This window comes from Ambystoma mexicanum, chromosome 9, assembly GCF_040938575.1.
Source record: "Ambystoma mexicanum isolate Mex_15411 chromosome 9, UKY_AmexF1_1, whole genome shotgun sequence".
Taxonomy (NCBI): domain Eukaryota; kingdom Metazoa; phylum Chordata; class Amphibia; order Caudata; family Ambystomatidae; genus Ambystoma; species Ambystoma mexicanum.
The window spans coordinates 804,906,341-804,920,640 of record NC_090931.1 but is presented as its reverse complement, the minus strand read 5'-3'; the positions used below and the strand labels follow the sequence as shown (position 1 = coordinate 804,920,640).

At 46.5% G+C, this 14,300-nt stretch overlaps 1 protein-coding gene across 1 annotated transcript in view; it reads right to left on the bottom strand.

Moving 5' to 3' along the window:
• ITGAV (integrin subunit alpha V) overlaps positions 1 to 14,300 on the bottom strand; it is an 800,372-nt gene that overhangs the window by 353,295 nt on the left and 432,777 nt on the right. Inside the window, exon 18 of the mRNA XM_069615781.1 lies at positions 5,158 to 5,295. Within this exon, the coding sequence (XP_069471882.1) occupies positions 5,158 to 5,295 (138 nt within the window). The remainder of the gene's footprint in view (positions 1 to 5,157; positions 5,296 to 14,300) is intronic.

Sequence of the window (14,300 nt, the reverse complement as noted above, 5' to 3'; positions counted from 1 at the left end):
TGGCCTAGGCCTTGTTTCCCTTCCTGCATTCGGTAGTTTCTCTGGGTTGGCCGTCCCTCGTTCTTGTTCCAGCTCAATGTGCAAGATGTCTGCCTCTTCTTGCACTGTAGTTCTTCTACTCTGCATGCCGGCCCATTCAAAAAGTAGGCCAAACGTGAAGGTCCACTTATATTTGATCCCTTGCTCTTTAAGTTTTGAAGTTACTGGGCTCATCTGACGTCGCTTTAGTAGGGTGCTGTTAAGACAGGTCTTGGTACAGCTCAATCCGTTGGTCTTCATACAATATCGGTTTCTTCTGTCTAGCTGCCCTCAGGACCGCATCTTTTTGTGCATACCACGCAAAGGCAGTTAGGACATCCCTCGGTCTGCTGTTCTGATTCTTGTTGAGGTGGCCAACTCTATGGACCCTGTGCAGCTCTATCTTGTCTGGCATAGCTTCCCCCAGTAGATCCGCATAAAGTTCCTGGATTGTCTCCTTTAAGTCTCTGTCTGAAACTGTTTCCGGCAACATCTTCACCCTAATGTTGATCCTTCTGGAAAACCGGTCCTGATCTTCCATACTGATATCTAGATTTCACATTGCCGTATCTAGTTATTCGATTGCTTCACTATTCTCTATTGTTTCTCTGCCCACCTCTTGTAGGCCTTTTTCTATGATGTCAGTCCTCTCTCCCAACTGGCCCACCTCCTGCTTGATTTCAGCCATAGCCTGGTTTATATCTGTTCTTATTAATTGGAACTGGTCCTGGAATGTTCTTGCCAGTGTGTTTTGCATGGAGAGCATCTCCCCGTGTAAGTCCTGGTGGGAGATTTGTCCTGCCAGTCCTAGCTCAGCCGCCTGGTCTTGGCTCAGAGCTCCTTCGTGTTGATCTCTGCGCTCAGCGCTGGTATCTTTGTTCGCCCACATTGTAATAAGGGGGCCAGAGATGTCTCCCTGTGGCATTCCACTCTTATTTGTTCTGCTCTTGTTTTTGGCGGCCATACTTGCGAGGCCTGGTGTATAGTCGTTTGTCAGGTATCAATGTATAATGGGTTCAGGCCTCGGCCTTAATTTTCTTCTGAGCCCTTCGTCTGGGTCTGGTGCGCTGTGCACTGGTCGTTCGTGGTAGGTGGTGTCAGATCTTATCTGGGCCGGGGGGTCCTGTCTTCACTTACCTCTGGGCTGCTTTAGAATTCCGTGTCGGTGATCCAAGTCTCTCACCCCCTTCCAGTATGCCTTATGCCCAGTCTATTCCTCCCCTCCGTCGTTGTGCCCAGTGAATGCCTTTGCGGGCTCCCTCTGTGCTTAGTTCCAGAGTATCCAGTCCCGTTTCCTAGGGCTCTGGTATTACCCCCCCTTTGACCGGTAGCTGTGGTTGTCGAGTGATGGAGGGGAGGCGGGTTCGCCTGGGAAACATGGCTCTCACCCTCCGGGCTCTTTGCCGAATGAGTCGGATCTGGTCCGTCTATTCAGCCGCTTCTCCCTCGTTGAGGGGTTGGGGTCTGTTCTTGTGGGATCCCCCTCCATGTGCACGAGGGGACCTGATTTTAGTGTCCCCCTGGGCTAGTGTCCGCCCGTATGGCTCTTCTCGGACTGGGGGCCCACCCTGGGTTGTAGCTTTTCGCTAGGCAGTTTGCCTTGTCCCTGTTTTGAGCTAGGGAGAGCAGACTCGGGGCCCCCCGCTCCTCCCAGACTCCCGGCTAGCCCTAGCGCTGGGTGACTTCGGGTCTTCGTACATGCGTTCCTTCTGAGACTTGCCTGGAGGCTGGATTCGTCCGCTTTCCCTCTGCGTCGTCTGGAACTGCACTGGTAGATGACAGGCAGCGTGTTGTGGATCCCGGCGCCTCAGGTCCTCGCCTCCGGCTCCGTGGAGTGGATGCCGTTGTTCATCCGCCCGCCTCCTTGGGTTTCCTCCTTTGTTGTCCTCGGCGGTACTTGCCTTTATGGGTGAATCTCGATCCTGGCTGTTGCTCGCCCCAAGGTGGCCCGGACTTCGGACACCTGCCCCGGCTCGCCCCGGCTCGCCCCGTCCTCTAGGTGGGCTGTGGATCCTTCCCCCGGATTCTGGGCCAGGCCCCCGCTTCTCCCGGGTTCAATTCATCCAGCGCTAAAAACCTAGGAGCTCGCTTCCGAGGGTGGCACCTAGTATGCTCCCCCCCGAGTGGGGCTCTTTCTTCCTGTTTTCTCCTTCCCTGGTGCCTGTTTAGGGTGGTGGAACCATTATCATGCAGAGGAGCTCTGGAGCACTGTCGACACACGTCTATCGGGTGTCGGTGGCCATCCTGGAATGCCACACACTTTTTGTATTAGTTGTAAGGTTTGGCAATAGGTTTCCTAGTATAGCCCCCTTTTATTTGACACAAGGCCACTAGGGACTGCCTTATTTTCACTTGATGGTCGACGCTTGCTCCCATCTTAGATTGAGGTTATAGATTAGGCATTTTTCCAACCTGCATAAAGTCGAATAAAAATGTTAGGCAAGATTGTATGCAGTATCCTTTGGGTGCACTACAACAACCCTGACCACCTGGCAATAGGAACCCAACCTTTGGTGGAAGTCTGTACTACACAGGTTGGTAGCGTGTTGAGCAGCCAGGCTCATCTCAAGAGGGGTCAATGTGAGCTGTAGGGGAGTTACACAGATTCACAGTGGCAAGTATTCAAATACACTATTACACCCAAGGTTTCTTGATTAAACAATTATGAATTTATTTAAATCAGTTTGAGTAAGCCTTCTTCAGAAGGGGCAATATAATAGTAACGCACAAATACACTCCAAAATACACACTCAGTTGCTCTAAATCAGCAAATACCCATTTGGGATGGCCCACAGACAATTCCTATACCCTCAGAGGACTTAAACAACTAGGACACTGTTGACATTAACATATTACTGTTGCATTTAGAGCAATACTTAGGAGTAGGTCAAAGAAAAACATTAGAATAAAACAAGAGATCTCACAAATATTCTGAAGCAGGTAAGTACTTTTGGTAACCCCCAATGTAAAGTAAGTTAACCCCTTCCTGGAAGGAAGACATAACACAATGTCAGAGGCGAGAATAGTTATTTAGGGAGCCAGGCCAGGCCAAAGTCAATTGGGCAAAAGTCTAGGTGAGCAGAAGCAATTCTTGTAGATAGGTAAAAGTCTTGCACAATGTTTTAGAAGTCTTTGTAGAAAAGAAGAAATCAAAGTAGGGCCACAGCTGATTAGGCTTGTGGGGTAGAGAAGCTGGTAGCAATTCTACAGAAGAAACTCAGACAAGTCTACACTGAGAACAAGTGAGGTTACACAACAAGAAGGTACGTTCTCTTAGACTTTACAGTACCTACAACTACAATCTACCTTTGGTTAGAAGAAAAAAATGGTTCCAGCTGACTCCTGTTCCAGTGCAGCTCTGCAGATCCTGTGTTCCTGGACCTCAGTCATGGGGACAAGAGGGAGGACGTCTGGAGGACTCCTGCACTGCAACGAGACGGTCGGCAACAGAAGGACCAACTTCTATTCAGTGGCACTTTGCGGTTTCAGCCCCTCGCGTCTCAGCAAATGGCACCACCGCGGACTCTTGGCTGTTGAGATGGGCTTTCCTTGCATCTGGGGTGCAGCACTCTGTTGAGGTGGCTCAGGCTTGGTCAGTCCTGCTTCCTGGGAGTCCAGAGGATCTTTCCTGGAGCTCTTGGCCAACTTAAAAGTAATGCACACGAGCTGGTGTTCCTCTCCCTGGCTCTTCGGTTTCCAGCAGCAACTGCAGTGGAAATGCAACCAGCTTCGAGAGGATCTCCAGGTGGCTTACTTTGGAGTTGATTGGTCCCACCAACTCAAGGGGAGACGTCCTTGCAGGGCTTGTCGAGGCGAATTCGGAGCTTCAGCGAGCAGCAGGGCTTCACAGTCCAAACCAGCGGTCCAGGAATTGCAGCAGGCGTCTCTTCCCAGTTCTTCTTTGGATTCCTTTGTCAGTGGTCGACTTTGCCTTCCAAGCCAAAACGCCTCACCTTTTATGCAGGTTTCGCCCATTAATTCCAGCTTAGGTGTCAGTCACCCAGCAGGGTGGCTGCCCTCGCCAGACAGCCAGCCAGTCAAGCACCTGGAAGTGCATTCCTGTCTCCTAGGAGACTAAGCACAGGGAATTTCGGGCACCTCCCTCGCTTCCTGCCCCCGCCAGACACCCTGGAGCCAGAGGCAGGCTTCACTTGTGAATCCCACCCAAGACAAAACCAACAAAGGGACCAAACCTTGTTTGGCTCACAGAGTAAATCGCAAGAAGGACCTTTCCACAAAGAAATGGCGAAGAAAGAAGACCGGGGCCATTTTGACAAAAATGCGAACACAGCCCGCTGTAAAAGCATACCACGGTTAAAAAGTAAGTTAAAAAAGTAAACCAGTGCCACCAGCCATTCATCAAGGAAAGGGTAACATAAAAATGTTACATGAGAAGACTAGACAAAGGGGATACTAAGTAACCCCTCCAGCACCCTATTGGAAGATAGCATGTGCTGGGTCTAGAAAGTTACAAATGTAGGTAAAGTCAATTTCACTTCACTGCTCTTGGAAACAATAGTTTATCCAAGAGAAGGTATAGGACTCCATGGGATGGGATTGCCTGAATCATCAGCACTGGTATTACTGGTGCAGTAGATTGGGGCATTTCTTTGCCTGTAGGCGCCTGACCTACCGGCAGGTCAGGACTGCTGGGAGATCCGTGGCCCCCACCGGTAAACTTGTGTTTTGCTGGTCTGGAAAAAATGCTGGTGCCAGAATTACCAGCATTTTTTCCAGACTGGCAAAGTTATGAGGGCCATAGTCTTACCAGTGCTAGTCTTATGGACTTGTCGCCCCATAAGAATTAGCACAAAGCAAGAGAAGTAATACAGAAGGGCTTTACTTACCTCCAAAAAGTCAGGTCAGGATAGAACACAAAGCAGAAAGAGGGTGTCCCCTAGAGGTCTATCGGAGAAAAGCAGCAAAAACAAAATCACCCCATTTATGGATTGAAATAACTTTTGAAACAAGAATTACTAATTTCCTTGGGGTCCTGCTACAATACATTTTCGGAAAACAGAACTGTAAGCAAGCACAGAAGACTTGTAACAAAGGTCATTAGGACTCTTGTAATGCATTGAAAAATGAACTCATGGAAAAGCCATCATTAGAAAAGATAAATTAAACTGCAAACCTTACCTGTCGACTAATGTTAGCAGGAGTGAACTGGTTCAAAATAGGTTGCAGTCCAGTTACATCTGCAGCAGATTTATAATCCAGTTGGTAGTCCATGAATATGTTGATTGGGGCAAGTTTGTCTCTGAACTCTGAATCATCCTACAAGAATCAGAATATGTATTATTAAAAAATGAATATGTACTATTATTCTAATGACATGTAACTAGCATTAAAGGCTTGCAATAAGAAGTTCAGAAGAGAAGGTCACAACAACACCAACAGTAATTGGTAAATACAGCCCACATTTCCCTAATGGCCAAATATTGCTGAACATGAAAAACCACTCTGCCGGTTTCCTGGTGAAATGATACCAATTTACCACTGGTGGTAAGCCAAACCACAAACAATCCCCCTTAAAGAAAAGTAGGATGTCTAAAAACGGATGCAATTGCCACTGCAAATAAAATTAGTTCCGAGCAGGACTAAAAAAAATGTGCTACCAGTTAGAAGATGTTGTGATTCAAATTGTGAATCATGTTTTTTTCCCATGCCAGGGACTTGCCACAGCCCAAAACATTTTTGATGGCGGAAATTATGGACTGCAGAAAATACTGAAAAATAAGAGTTCCACATGTGATATTTTTACCATCAATGTTATTTACCATTGGACGTACTGTATTTCTCGAGTACCAAAATAGGCAGTTGACAGTTAACCTGCATTCAATCACTATGGCAGTTTTTGCAGGTAAGTTCAAAGATAATTGAATGTAGCTTTATTGACTTGTCAATTTCTGTACAGAATTGAAATTGTGAATTACTGTACACTAGGTATATACTTGGTTTTCCTGAATTTTAGAAATATTACAGACCCCATGGATTGTGATGCTGCACTTCTTAATGGAACAGTTAAGGAGCAGAGACATACAATCTGAATGGGTATCCAGGTATGGAGGAGAGACACAGGATTACCAGGGTTCTTGTGGGCACTGCTGCGGAGTGTCGTTGTGAATGGGTTGTTTGGTTGGACTGGCTGCTGCGTGCGGCGATTGGTAGTGAAATGTTTGACTTGGTGCCCACAGAGTGGAAAGTTTTTATAATCAATGGGTTGGGACATATTTTCCACAACATGACCCTGATCTTACTTGTAGGGGAGCTCCAGAAGCATGACGTGGCTTCTCTAAAGAATCAACTGCCATACATTGGGTTTTGAGTGTCCATTCACCTCTCGGGTGGCTTAGTGGCGATTGTAGTTGTGTAATTTATGGTTATTAGTTGTCAGAGATATTGATTTGTATGGGTTGATGTCATTTACATGTTTTCGTTTTTGCATAACTATCACCTTTGACAGACCTTCCGCTATAACATATGCTATTTTTCTTCATTTCAGGCTTCTGTATTATGATCTTAAGTCCTTTTCGTAAATATCTATAAGGTACCTCCACGTAAGTTGGAATTCATTTTGGGCACAAGCTGGATTTACAACACATCTTTCCTTAGTAAATCAGCCCCATATATACATATAAGCCTAGCCCAGCCCAGCTCTGTTATGCAGCCCACCGCCCACCCAAAGGACCACTAGACACAGGGTAAAGGACGATGCAATTTACTCAAAAAAGGTTGAGTCCATCATTTGTCATCACGTTTACCAATACTGTTTTGAATCCTGCTACTGTGAAGTCTCACCACTTGGAACTTGCATTTTGCCTCTAATTTTTCCTACTGGGAGGTTTGCACCATTTTGAGTTCTGCAGCTCTTGCTACTGTGAGGTTTCACCCGTTTGAATTGTTTCTACTGTTCAGTTTCACCACATTGAATTTAGCTAGTGTGAGGTTTGCACCATTTTGATTTGTGTTGCCTTTGAACGTTGCCACAATGAATGCTGCCACTGTGAGGCTTTCCATTATATTACATATTTACTGCAATATCGTGATGGTCGTCTGCTGTTGGAATCTTTGTATTAGCTGACAATTGTGCATGTAATTTGCTTGTTGAGTGCAAGTTAGCCATTGATCATATGTTATGCATGTAAAGTATAGCAGAGCCCTCGACTGTAGACAGTTTCCCTAGGGATTGATAGACTAGTTACAATAGACTTGTCCCCTATCTCGATGCAACTCATAGAATACAACAGAGTGCCGCGAAACATTTGGTCCAGCTGTCACATAACCACTGACATAGCAGTCTTCCTTATGCCTTTGCAATATGTGCTGCAGGATTTAAAATGCTTCAACCTAGTCATCTCTGCTTATCCCAAAATGCCAATTACTGTTCACTCGCATTGTATTCCGCCTTTTATTTACATGTTTGCACAAACTACGGTCTGCCGAAGGGCGTTCATCCGCCACAGTGCTTCAAGGCCATACCAATGGCAGTAGGCACTATACAAATATCAAATAGTCTAACAGCTTTGTTTATTATTTCATATAGTGACGACCTGAAATTCATTACAGACTTATTTAGGGAGTATTCTTTCGGGGGTGTCATGGCAAGTAGATGGCACAAACGGACCATACATGTTGGATGCCTTTACACATGGTTTTATTACATTTTTTTTATTGTGATCTAGCCAAACATGCGACTTTTCACATGGTTTTATATCAACAAAAAGCAAGAAAATCAACCTGGGAAAAGCAACAAAAGAAGATAAAAATGTATGTGTGTGAAACTGGTCTACCCATGCCACAAATTTTTAGGGGATCCCGAGCCCTCTGGCTCAGTCTTAGACCTGGATTTATGGTTTATCGGCTACCTTCTTAGAATTTGGTTGCAGGTTTTTGAGGGGTTGCTAACGCCTGCTGGCGGACCTTCCTCATTGTGCAGCCCCCTATACACAGCTTCAGGTCTCCTCCACCAGCTGGAAGTACAATCGAATAATTTCCCCAGGAGGATTTTGGAGCCAGGACGCTACCCCTCTGTTAGGACAGTTTTTCTGAAGTCCAACTAAGGGCTTAGTAAAACCATTCAACTGAGGCAGTACAAGACTCCACTCTTAGTATAAGACTGTACCACCTGAGTACATGGTAGCGTAGGCAGAGCAGCCAGGCTTATCTTAGGAGGGAGAGAGGGCTGTAGAATCAGTACAAGTGAAATTGTCATACAAATGGTCCAAAGAAACACTGAAACACTATGTATGTCAAAATAAAGGATTTATTTAAATATAAGTAGGCCCAGATACATCTAGGGGTAAGTAAGTACTAACACATTATAAAAAAATCACAGTATAAAAACAACACTATACTTGAAAGTAAACAGACCCAAGTATAGATCTTATTTGGAACACCTAACAGTAGTTCTAGGGAAGTCAAAACCTTTTCGTACACATTCAGTACAGGTGAAGCTTATTCTTGGGGAGTAAAAACCAATGGTTACTTTTTACTATTACATTCAGTAATACAAAGGCAGTAGACCCTACCAGTTGTACAAGGACTCCGAGTAACAAATCACATAAGCAGTCAACTGTACAATATACTTTTGGTGAATAGTGGAGCACGTATTCTAAGTGCAGTAAAAACCTATAACTACTTTTGTCATAACACAGTTATACTAGGTGAGTAAAACCTAAAGATGTAATATACAATCACAGGAGCTTTTGAAATCAGGGAACCCCAAATTGAGGTAAGCAGTAATTCTTAACTTATTTGGGATGGCACAGAGCTAACTCAAGGTAAGTAAAACCCACATACTTTGTTTAACCTCCCAATGGAGGGGGAAAGTAAAACCCCAATGTTACACTTTACTGAATAGTTATTCTAGGTAGGCAACAATCTAATGCAGACTTATTAAGGACAGGCTAGCAGCAAGTCAGGGGAAGCAAGACCCAGTTGGGGGACACTCATACAATTATCCTCAAGGGATTAATCTGGTGATACCAACACTTTACTTTTGGGAAGAGGCACAAACTAATTACAGGACAGTAAAATACTGTCACATCTACTTTCTATTAGGCTGGCAAAAACAGTGGCTAAGGAAGAAAAGATGTTAACCATACTTTTAAGAATAGTGCATCACACATTCAAGAACAGTAAGAACCTTTGTAACTGTTCACTCTTAGAATTACAGTTACCAACCAACTCTTTACAAGTAAGTAACTTTTAAAAACACTTATTTTCTTTTCTAGGCAGAAGTCACAATCCCTTGACAGGGTTTCCCTTATTTTTGGAGCACGAGTGTTCAGTGGCAGAAGGGCGGTCACTAGGACTAGTGACCAACAGGCAGTGTCAGAATATGTTCTTTAGTAGCAAAAGTCAATTTCCTTAAGAAAACTGGGCAGACAGATAAGTACTGTACTTATAGAGTTAGAAGAGGGTCCAGGGGCTCCACAGAAGACACACTGGCAGGATTCTAGCAGTGGGACTGGGTGTACTGGCTGAGGGACCTCCCAATCACAGAAAACACCACATAGTTACACAGAAATCCTAACAGGCTTAAGGTAAGTAAATACCCAAGCCAACACAATACCTCAGCATTGAAGATGATTTTGCAGCAGGATAACTTCTGCCGCCAAATACCAGGTCAATGGATTCCTTGTCATGGAGACTGAAAACAAGACCTTAGAAGGGACTTTGCAGCAGGGATCGATGAAGAAGGCTCTAGGCAAGGATTCCCTCGAGGCTGAATGCGGTTGTGTGGATTTGGTACCTTTTCAAGGAGCACAGAAGACAGAAAATCGCAGTTGAATTCTCATAGTTACAAAGGTCCAGCACTCTGAGGATGGGACTTTTCGGACTCGATTCGTGTCTCTGGAGATCCACCAGTATGCCCACGAAGTTCCAGCGAGATTCGAAAGACTGTGCACCGCATGAATGCTTGAGGTCCCAGCGTATTGGGGCATTGCAACAACGCAAAGGTCGCAGCAATGCGTAGGATGGCTCAAGATGCAGGTCTTCTTGAGTCTAGCAGGTCTCACCTGGCTCTGTGTCGGGGTAGTCGTTTATAGAGTCCCCAGGTCGATTGGAAGGAAGGGCTACAGCAGACTCCGGTTACACAGCAGGCTCTCCAGTCGCTGGAAATCGCCTCAGCCGCTTTTCCTACATCTTCCTCTTCGGGTTAAATTCCAGGGGTCAACATATCTTCAGTTTGCAGGTTCGCACTATTTATCAGGAATTACAGCACAACCTCTGTATTCTGTCCCCGCATTTTACAAGAAGGGGCAGTCTGGTTGTCCAATCAGGACAGCCAGCCCCCTGAGCCCCCCCACTGGGATTTGTCCCCATTCACGCAAGGTGTAAGACAAAGGGCTGGGGCGTTTTGGACTCCTCCCTCACTTCCTGCTCTCGCAGACAGACTGGAGCCGAGGCAGGGAGTCCAGGGGACTCCCGCCCAAGACAAAAATCACACAAAGGAAGAAGAAACAACAAGAAACCCCAAAATGGCAAAAAAAGAAGTTCGGGGACCATTTTAGCAAAGCTGGCTCAACGCCATTTTGAAAAAGATGGCTCCCGCGGTTAGCGTTACCGGAGCTGAGAACAGCCGCGGTAGATGCAAACCATGGTAGTTCATTATAAAACCACTGCCACCAGCCATTGAAGGTAAACTTGTCACTAACAGAATGGTTACAGTTCAAACGTGAAAGGGGATACATTGCATCTCCCCAGCACTCCACATAAGGTGGAGTGTGCTGGTTTACCTAACAAAATGTAAAAGGGATCCAAAGATCCTTTCTACCCTTGGGAACTGTGGTTCACTCAAGGTTAGCACAAGAAAGTTCACGGGAGCCCCTAGGCAACCCAGCAACAGGCACTTATTGATAATAAGTTGTTAAAGATGATAACTTTAAAAAGACACTATGGAGAGTCTTTAAAATGACACCCATAAAAAGAGTTAAAGATTATGTGAGTGTGGAAAAAAAGTTCCCACTCACTGAGGTATTAATGAAAAATATCCCACTAATAAAGCAAAAAAGTTCTGGGGTTGAACCAGTAAAGGAAGATTTACCAGTTCTGGCCAAAACTTACCCAACACCCTCCTACTCTACGGACCTATAATTATGGGTCTCATTACTTTTCCTTCTCCCAGCCCCTACAACTCCTTTAACCTTCTTGTTTCCCCTGACGCCTCTATCCTGGAATAACTGGGTCTCCTTGTTGATTGCTATTCTGAACCTGTGACATAATCCCAACCAATCTCCAGACCTTTTTCCTCCAACTCCTCTCTCAACCTCCCAGCCTGATATTTGCTTCCACCAGCATCTTCTCCCTTTCCAAATGCCTCCTTATGTTCTCCTCCACCAACCTCCTCTCTATCCAAACTTTTTCTCCTGATCTTCTCCTCCACTAACCTCTATCTGTTCTACCACATCCTTCTCTCACTTCGGTCTCCAACTTCCTCTGACAATTTTCAGAACTTGGTCTCTCCCATCTCGCTCTGTTTAACCAACTGCCTCACCACCTTTTACCAATTCCCACAAACTAACTGGGAGTCTGGCTGGACTCTGGGTGACTGTCTGCACTAAGTTTCTCTGGAATGTATTGCTAGCTCTTAATTCACCCGAGTTCAAATGCCTTAGAGGCAGGAGTGTTGCTAGGTCTGGAAAAGATCTGGGGCTACACTAATGTCGGCACTCGGGGCTAGCTAGCCTTTTGGTTGTAGCTCCCAAGCTTCTATCTGGGGCTACAAATAAAAGACCTGGGGCTATAGCCCGCTCAGCCACCCCCTAGCAACGCCTCTGTTTAGAGGAGAACGGACCAACCCTTTATTAGACCTTTCCACCATCTACGATTCCACCCAGTGTCTGGTTGGTCTCATGGGTTGTTTATAAAGGGTGCAGCTCATTGTTCTGAAGCATGTATTTACGGTGCTAGGGTGTGTAGGCTGGGTATGCTGGATTTTAGAGGGGGAACCTGCTTGCAACAGAAACACAATTTGCAGTCCCTCACAGTGAAGCCTGGAGCTATACACACTAGTTTGCTAAGCGTATTCATGTGGCTCGAATTCATGGGCCAACCTGGAGAACATGTCATGAGCGCTACTCCCGAGGAGCCAAGACTGGCCCAGCGTCCCCGGAAGCAGGCTCATCATCCACACCCCCGGTTCCAGCAGACCCCTACAGGGGCCCTCTGGACCATGTCCTGGCGCCTCTGGCGCCAGGCTCATAAGGAACCACAGTCCCGGCGCCATGGGCGCCGGGCTCATATTCTTAAAGTGTGCAGTAGTGATTGGGTGGACTTACCTGTGGCAGACCATGCTGCATACTCACCTAGAACAATCCAAGCTGGGTGAAGTCCCAGCCACTGGCTGGGAGAGACCAATCCTCTGTTACAGGAACTCTTTTCTTACCTGGGTGGGGCTGGAGGAAGAATACGCACCAAAGCACTTCTCCACTATTTAAACCACGCCCGATAGAATTCACGTGCTTCGCGTTATTCTGCAACAGCAGCAGGACGCTCAACGAGTCGGCTCCTGCATTCCAGGTCCAGACACACCCTCAGCTTCTCAAGCAGCAACCTGTGGATGAAGAAAAGGCACAGGAACATCTATTCACCAGAATTCAGCCACAAGAGTCCAGTCTCCGACAACCTGCAAATAAAGACATAAGGTTAGAAAACGGGCAACACGCTCGCAGCTGCGCTCGCTTACCTTATCCATCCGTGATCACACCGGAGTTCACTGCGGCCTTCGCTTCGGCAGCATCCCAGCACCTGGAAGACAAAAGACATCGTTAGCGGTGTCCGAGCCGAAGGGTTCGCAACTCAGTTATACTTACGCGCTTCTTCATGCGCAGCAGCATCGCCCTCAGCATTTCGGCATCTGAAAGAAAGGAAAAGACATTATTAGAGGTGCCCATTTTGAAGTGGCCACAATTCAGTAATACTTACGCGCTTCTTCACGCGCAGCAGCATCGCCCTCAGCATTTCGGCACCTGAAAGGAAGGAAAAGACATTATCAGAGGCGCCCATTTGGAAACGGCCACAATTCAGTTTTACTTACGTGCCACCGCACGTGCAACAGCGGCGGCATCGCCCACAGCGTCTCGGCACCTGAAAGACAGAAAAGGACATTATAAAAGGGTGCTCCTTCAGAAGCGGCCTCAGATCTTCTATACTCACAAACCTCTCCTTGCACAGCAGTGGTGGTGTCGCCAACAGCTCCTCGGCACCTGAAGGACTATTACAAGCCACAAAAGGACACCGAGCCTAAACACTGAAATCATCCAGTGACGTAACTGGATTCCACGCGCCCCTGCATCGGAAGCAGGATGGAGAGCTCGGCTTTACTAAACCAAAGGTGAGAGTTCGTGGAGACCAGTCGAGAACCAAGAAGTGGGAAAAGCAGAAGATTGGTGGGAGAACTTATCCAACCAGCTTGTAATTACCCCTTTTTTTTCCACCTGCAGAAAACTCACCTTACAAGCCAGACAGTAGATATTCGGAGGTCCTGCCCAGAGCGTTTTCCGAGTTCTACGCCTCATCATAGTCATAGAAGCAACTGTAGCAGTCCAGTTTGGGTAAGCGCCTCCGTGGGAATCAGGTGAGCGTTACAGAACACCATTGGTGGTTCTTTGGGGCGATGTGCACAGACCATGCTGGAATGCTTTGCCAGCAGTTTGCCAACTCACTCTGGGACGCGAGTGTAGAGGAACATCTCCACCTTCACAAACATGTCAAAGTCTCTCCTCAGATCTCTGGTTACAGTAAAAGCTGGAGTTTGGGTAGTAACTGCATTGCACAAGAAGTTGGCAGTTGTTTTTCTGCCCCAATGGCCCATGCTGAGCATTAAGCTCCCACACTTTGGAAGAAAGCCCAGCGGGTGTAACACAGCTGTCCCCTACTTTCCGAAGGAAACCAATTAAGGGGGACCCAAGCATACTTGCCATACTGCTCCCAAGCCCATAATCTAGCTTGGGGATGAACCCAGCCCCCTTGCTCCCTCCATTAAGGCTCCCAATGCCAGGCAGGGGACCGTCACAGAGCAGAGCTCCCACTTTCTACCAATTGCTATTTCTTGTATATTCCTAGGATATGCGTATTCATAAACTTGTTTTCAATCCTCAAGAATGGCTATTAGCCTATACTCACCCATCAGAATTCTATAGGTGAAGGAATGGCATGAAGTTTAAGGGGGCAAAGACTAAGCCAAAGGCCCTGGGACCAAGACACCTTCTCTCCAGCCTCCACAGCATAAACTCAAACCTCTGGCCTTGAAACAAGGTCATTTTGCAAAAACA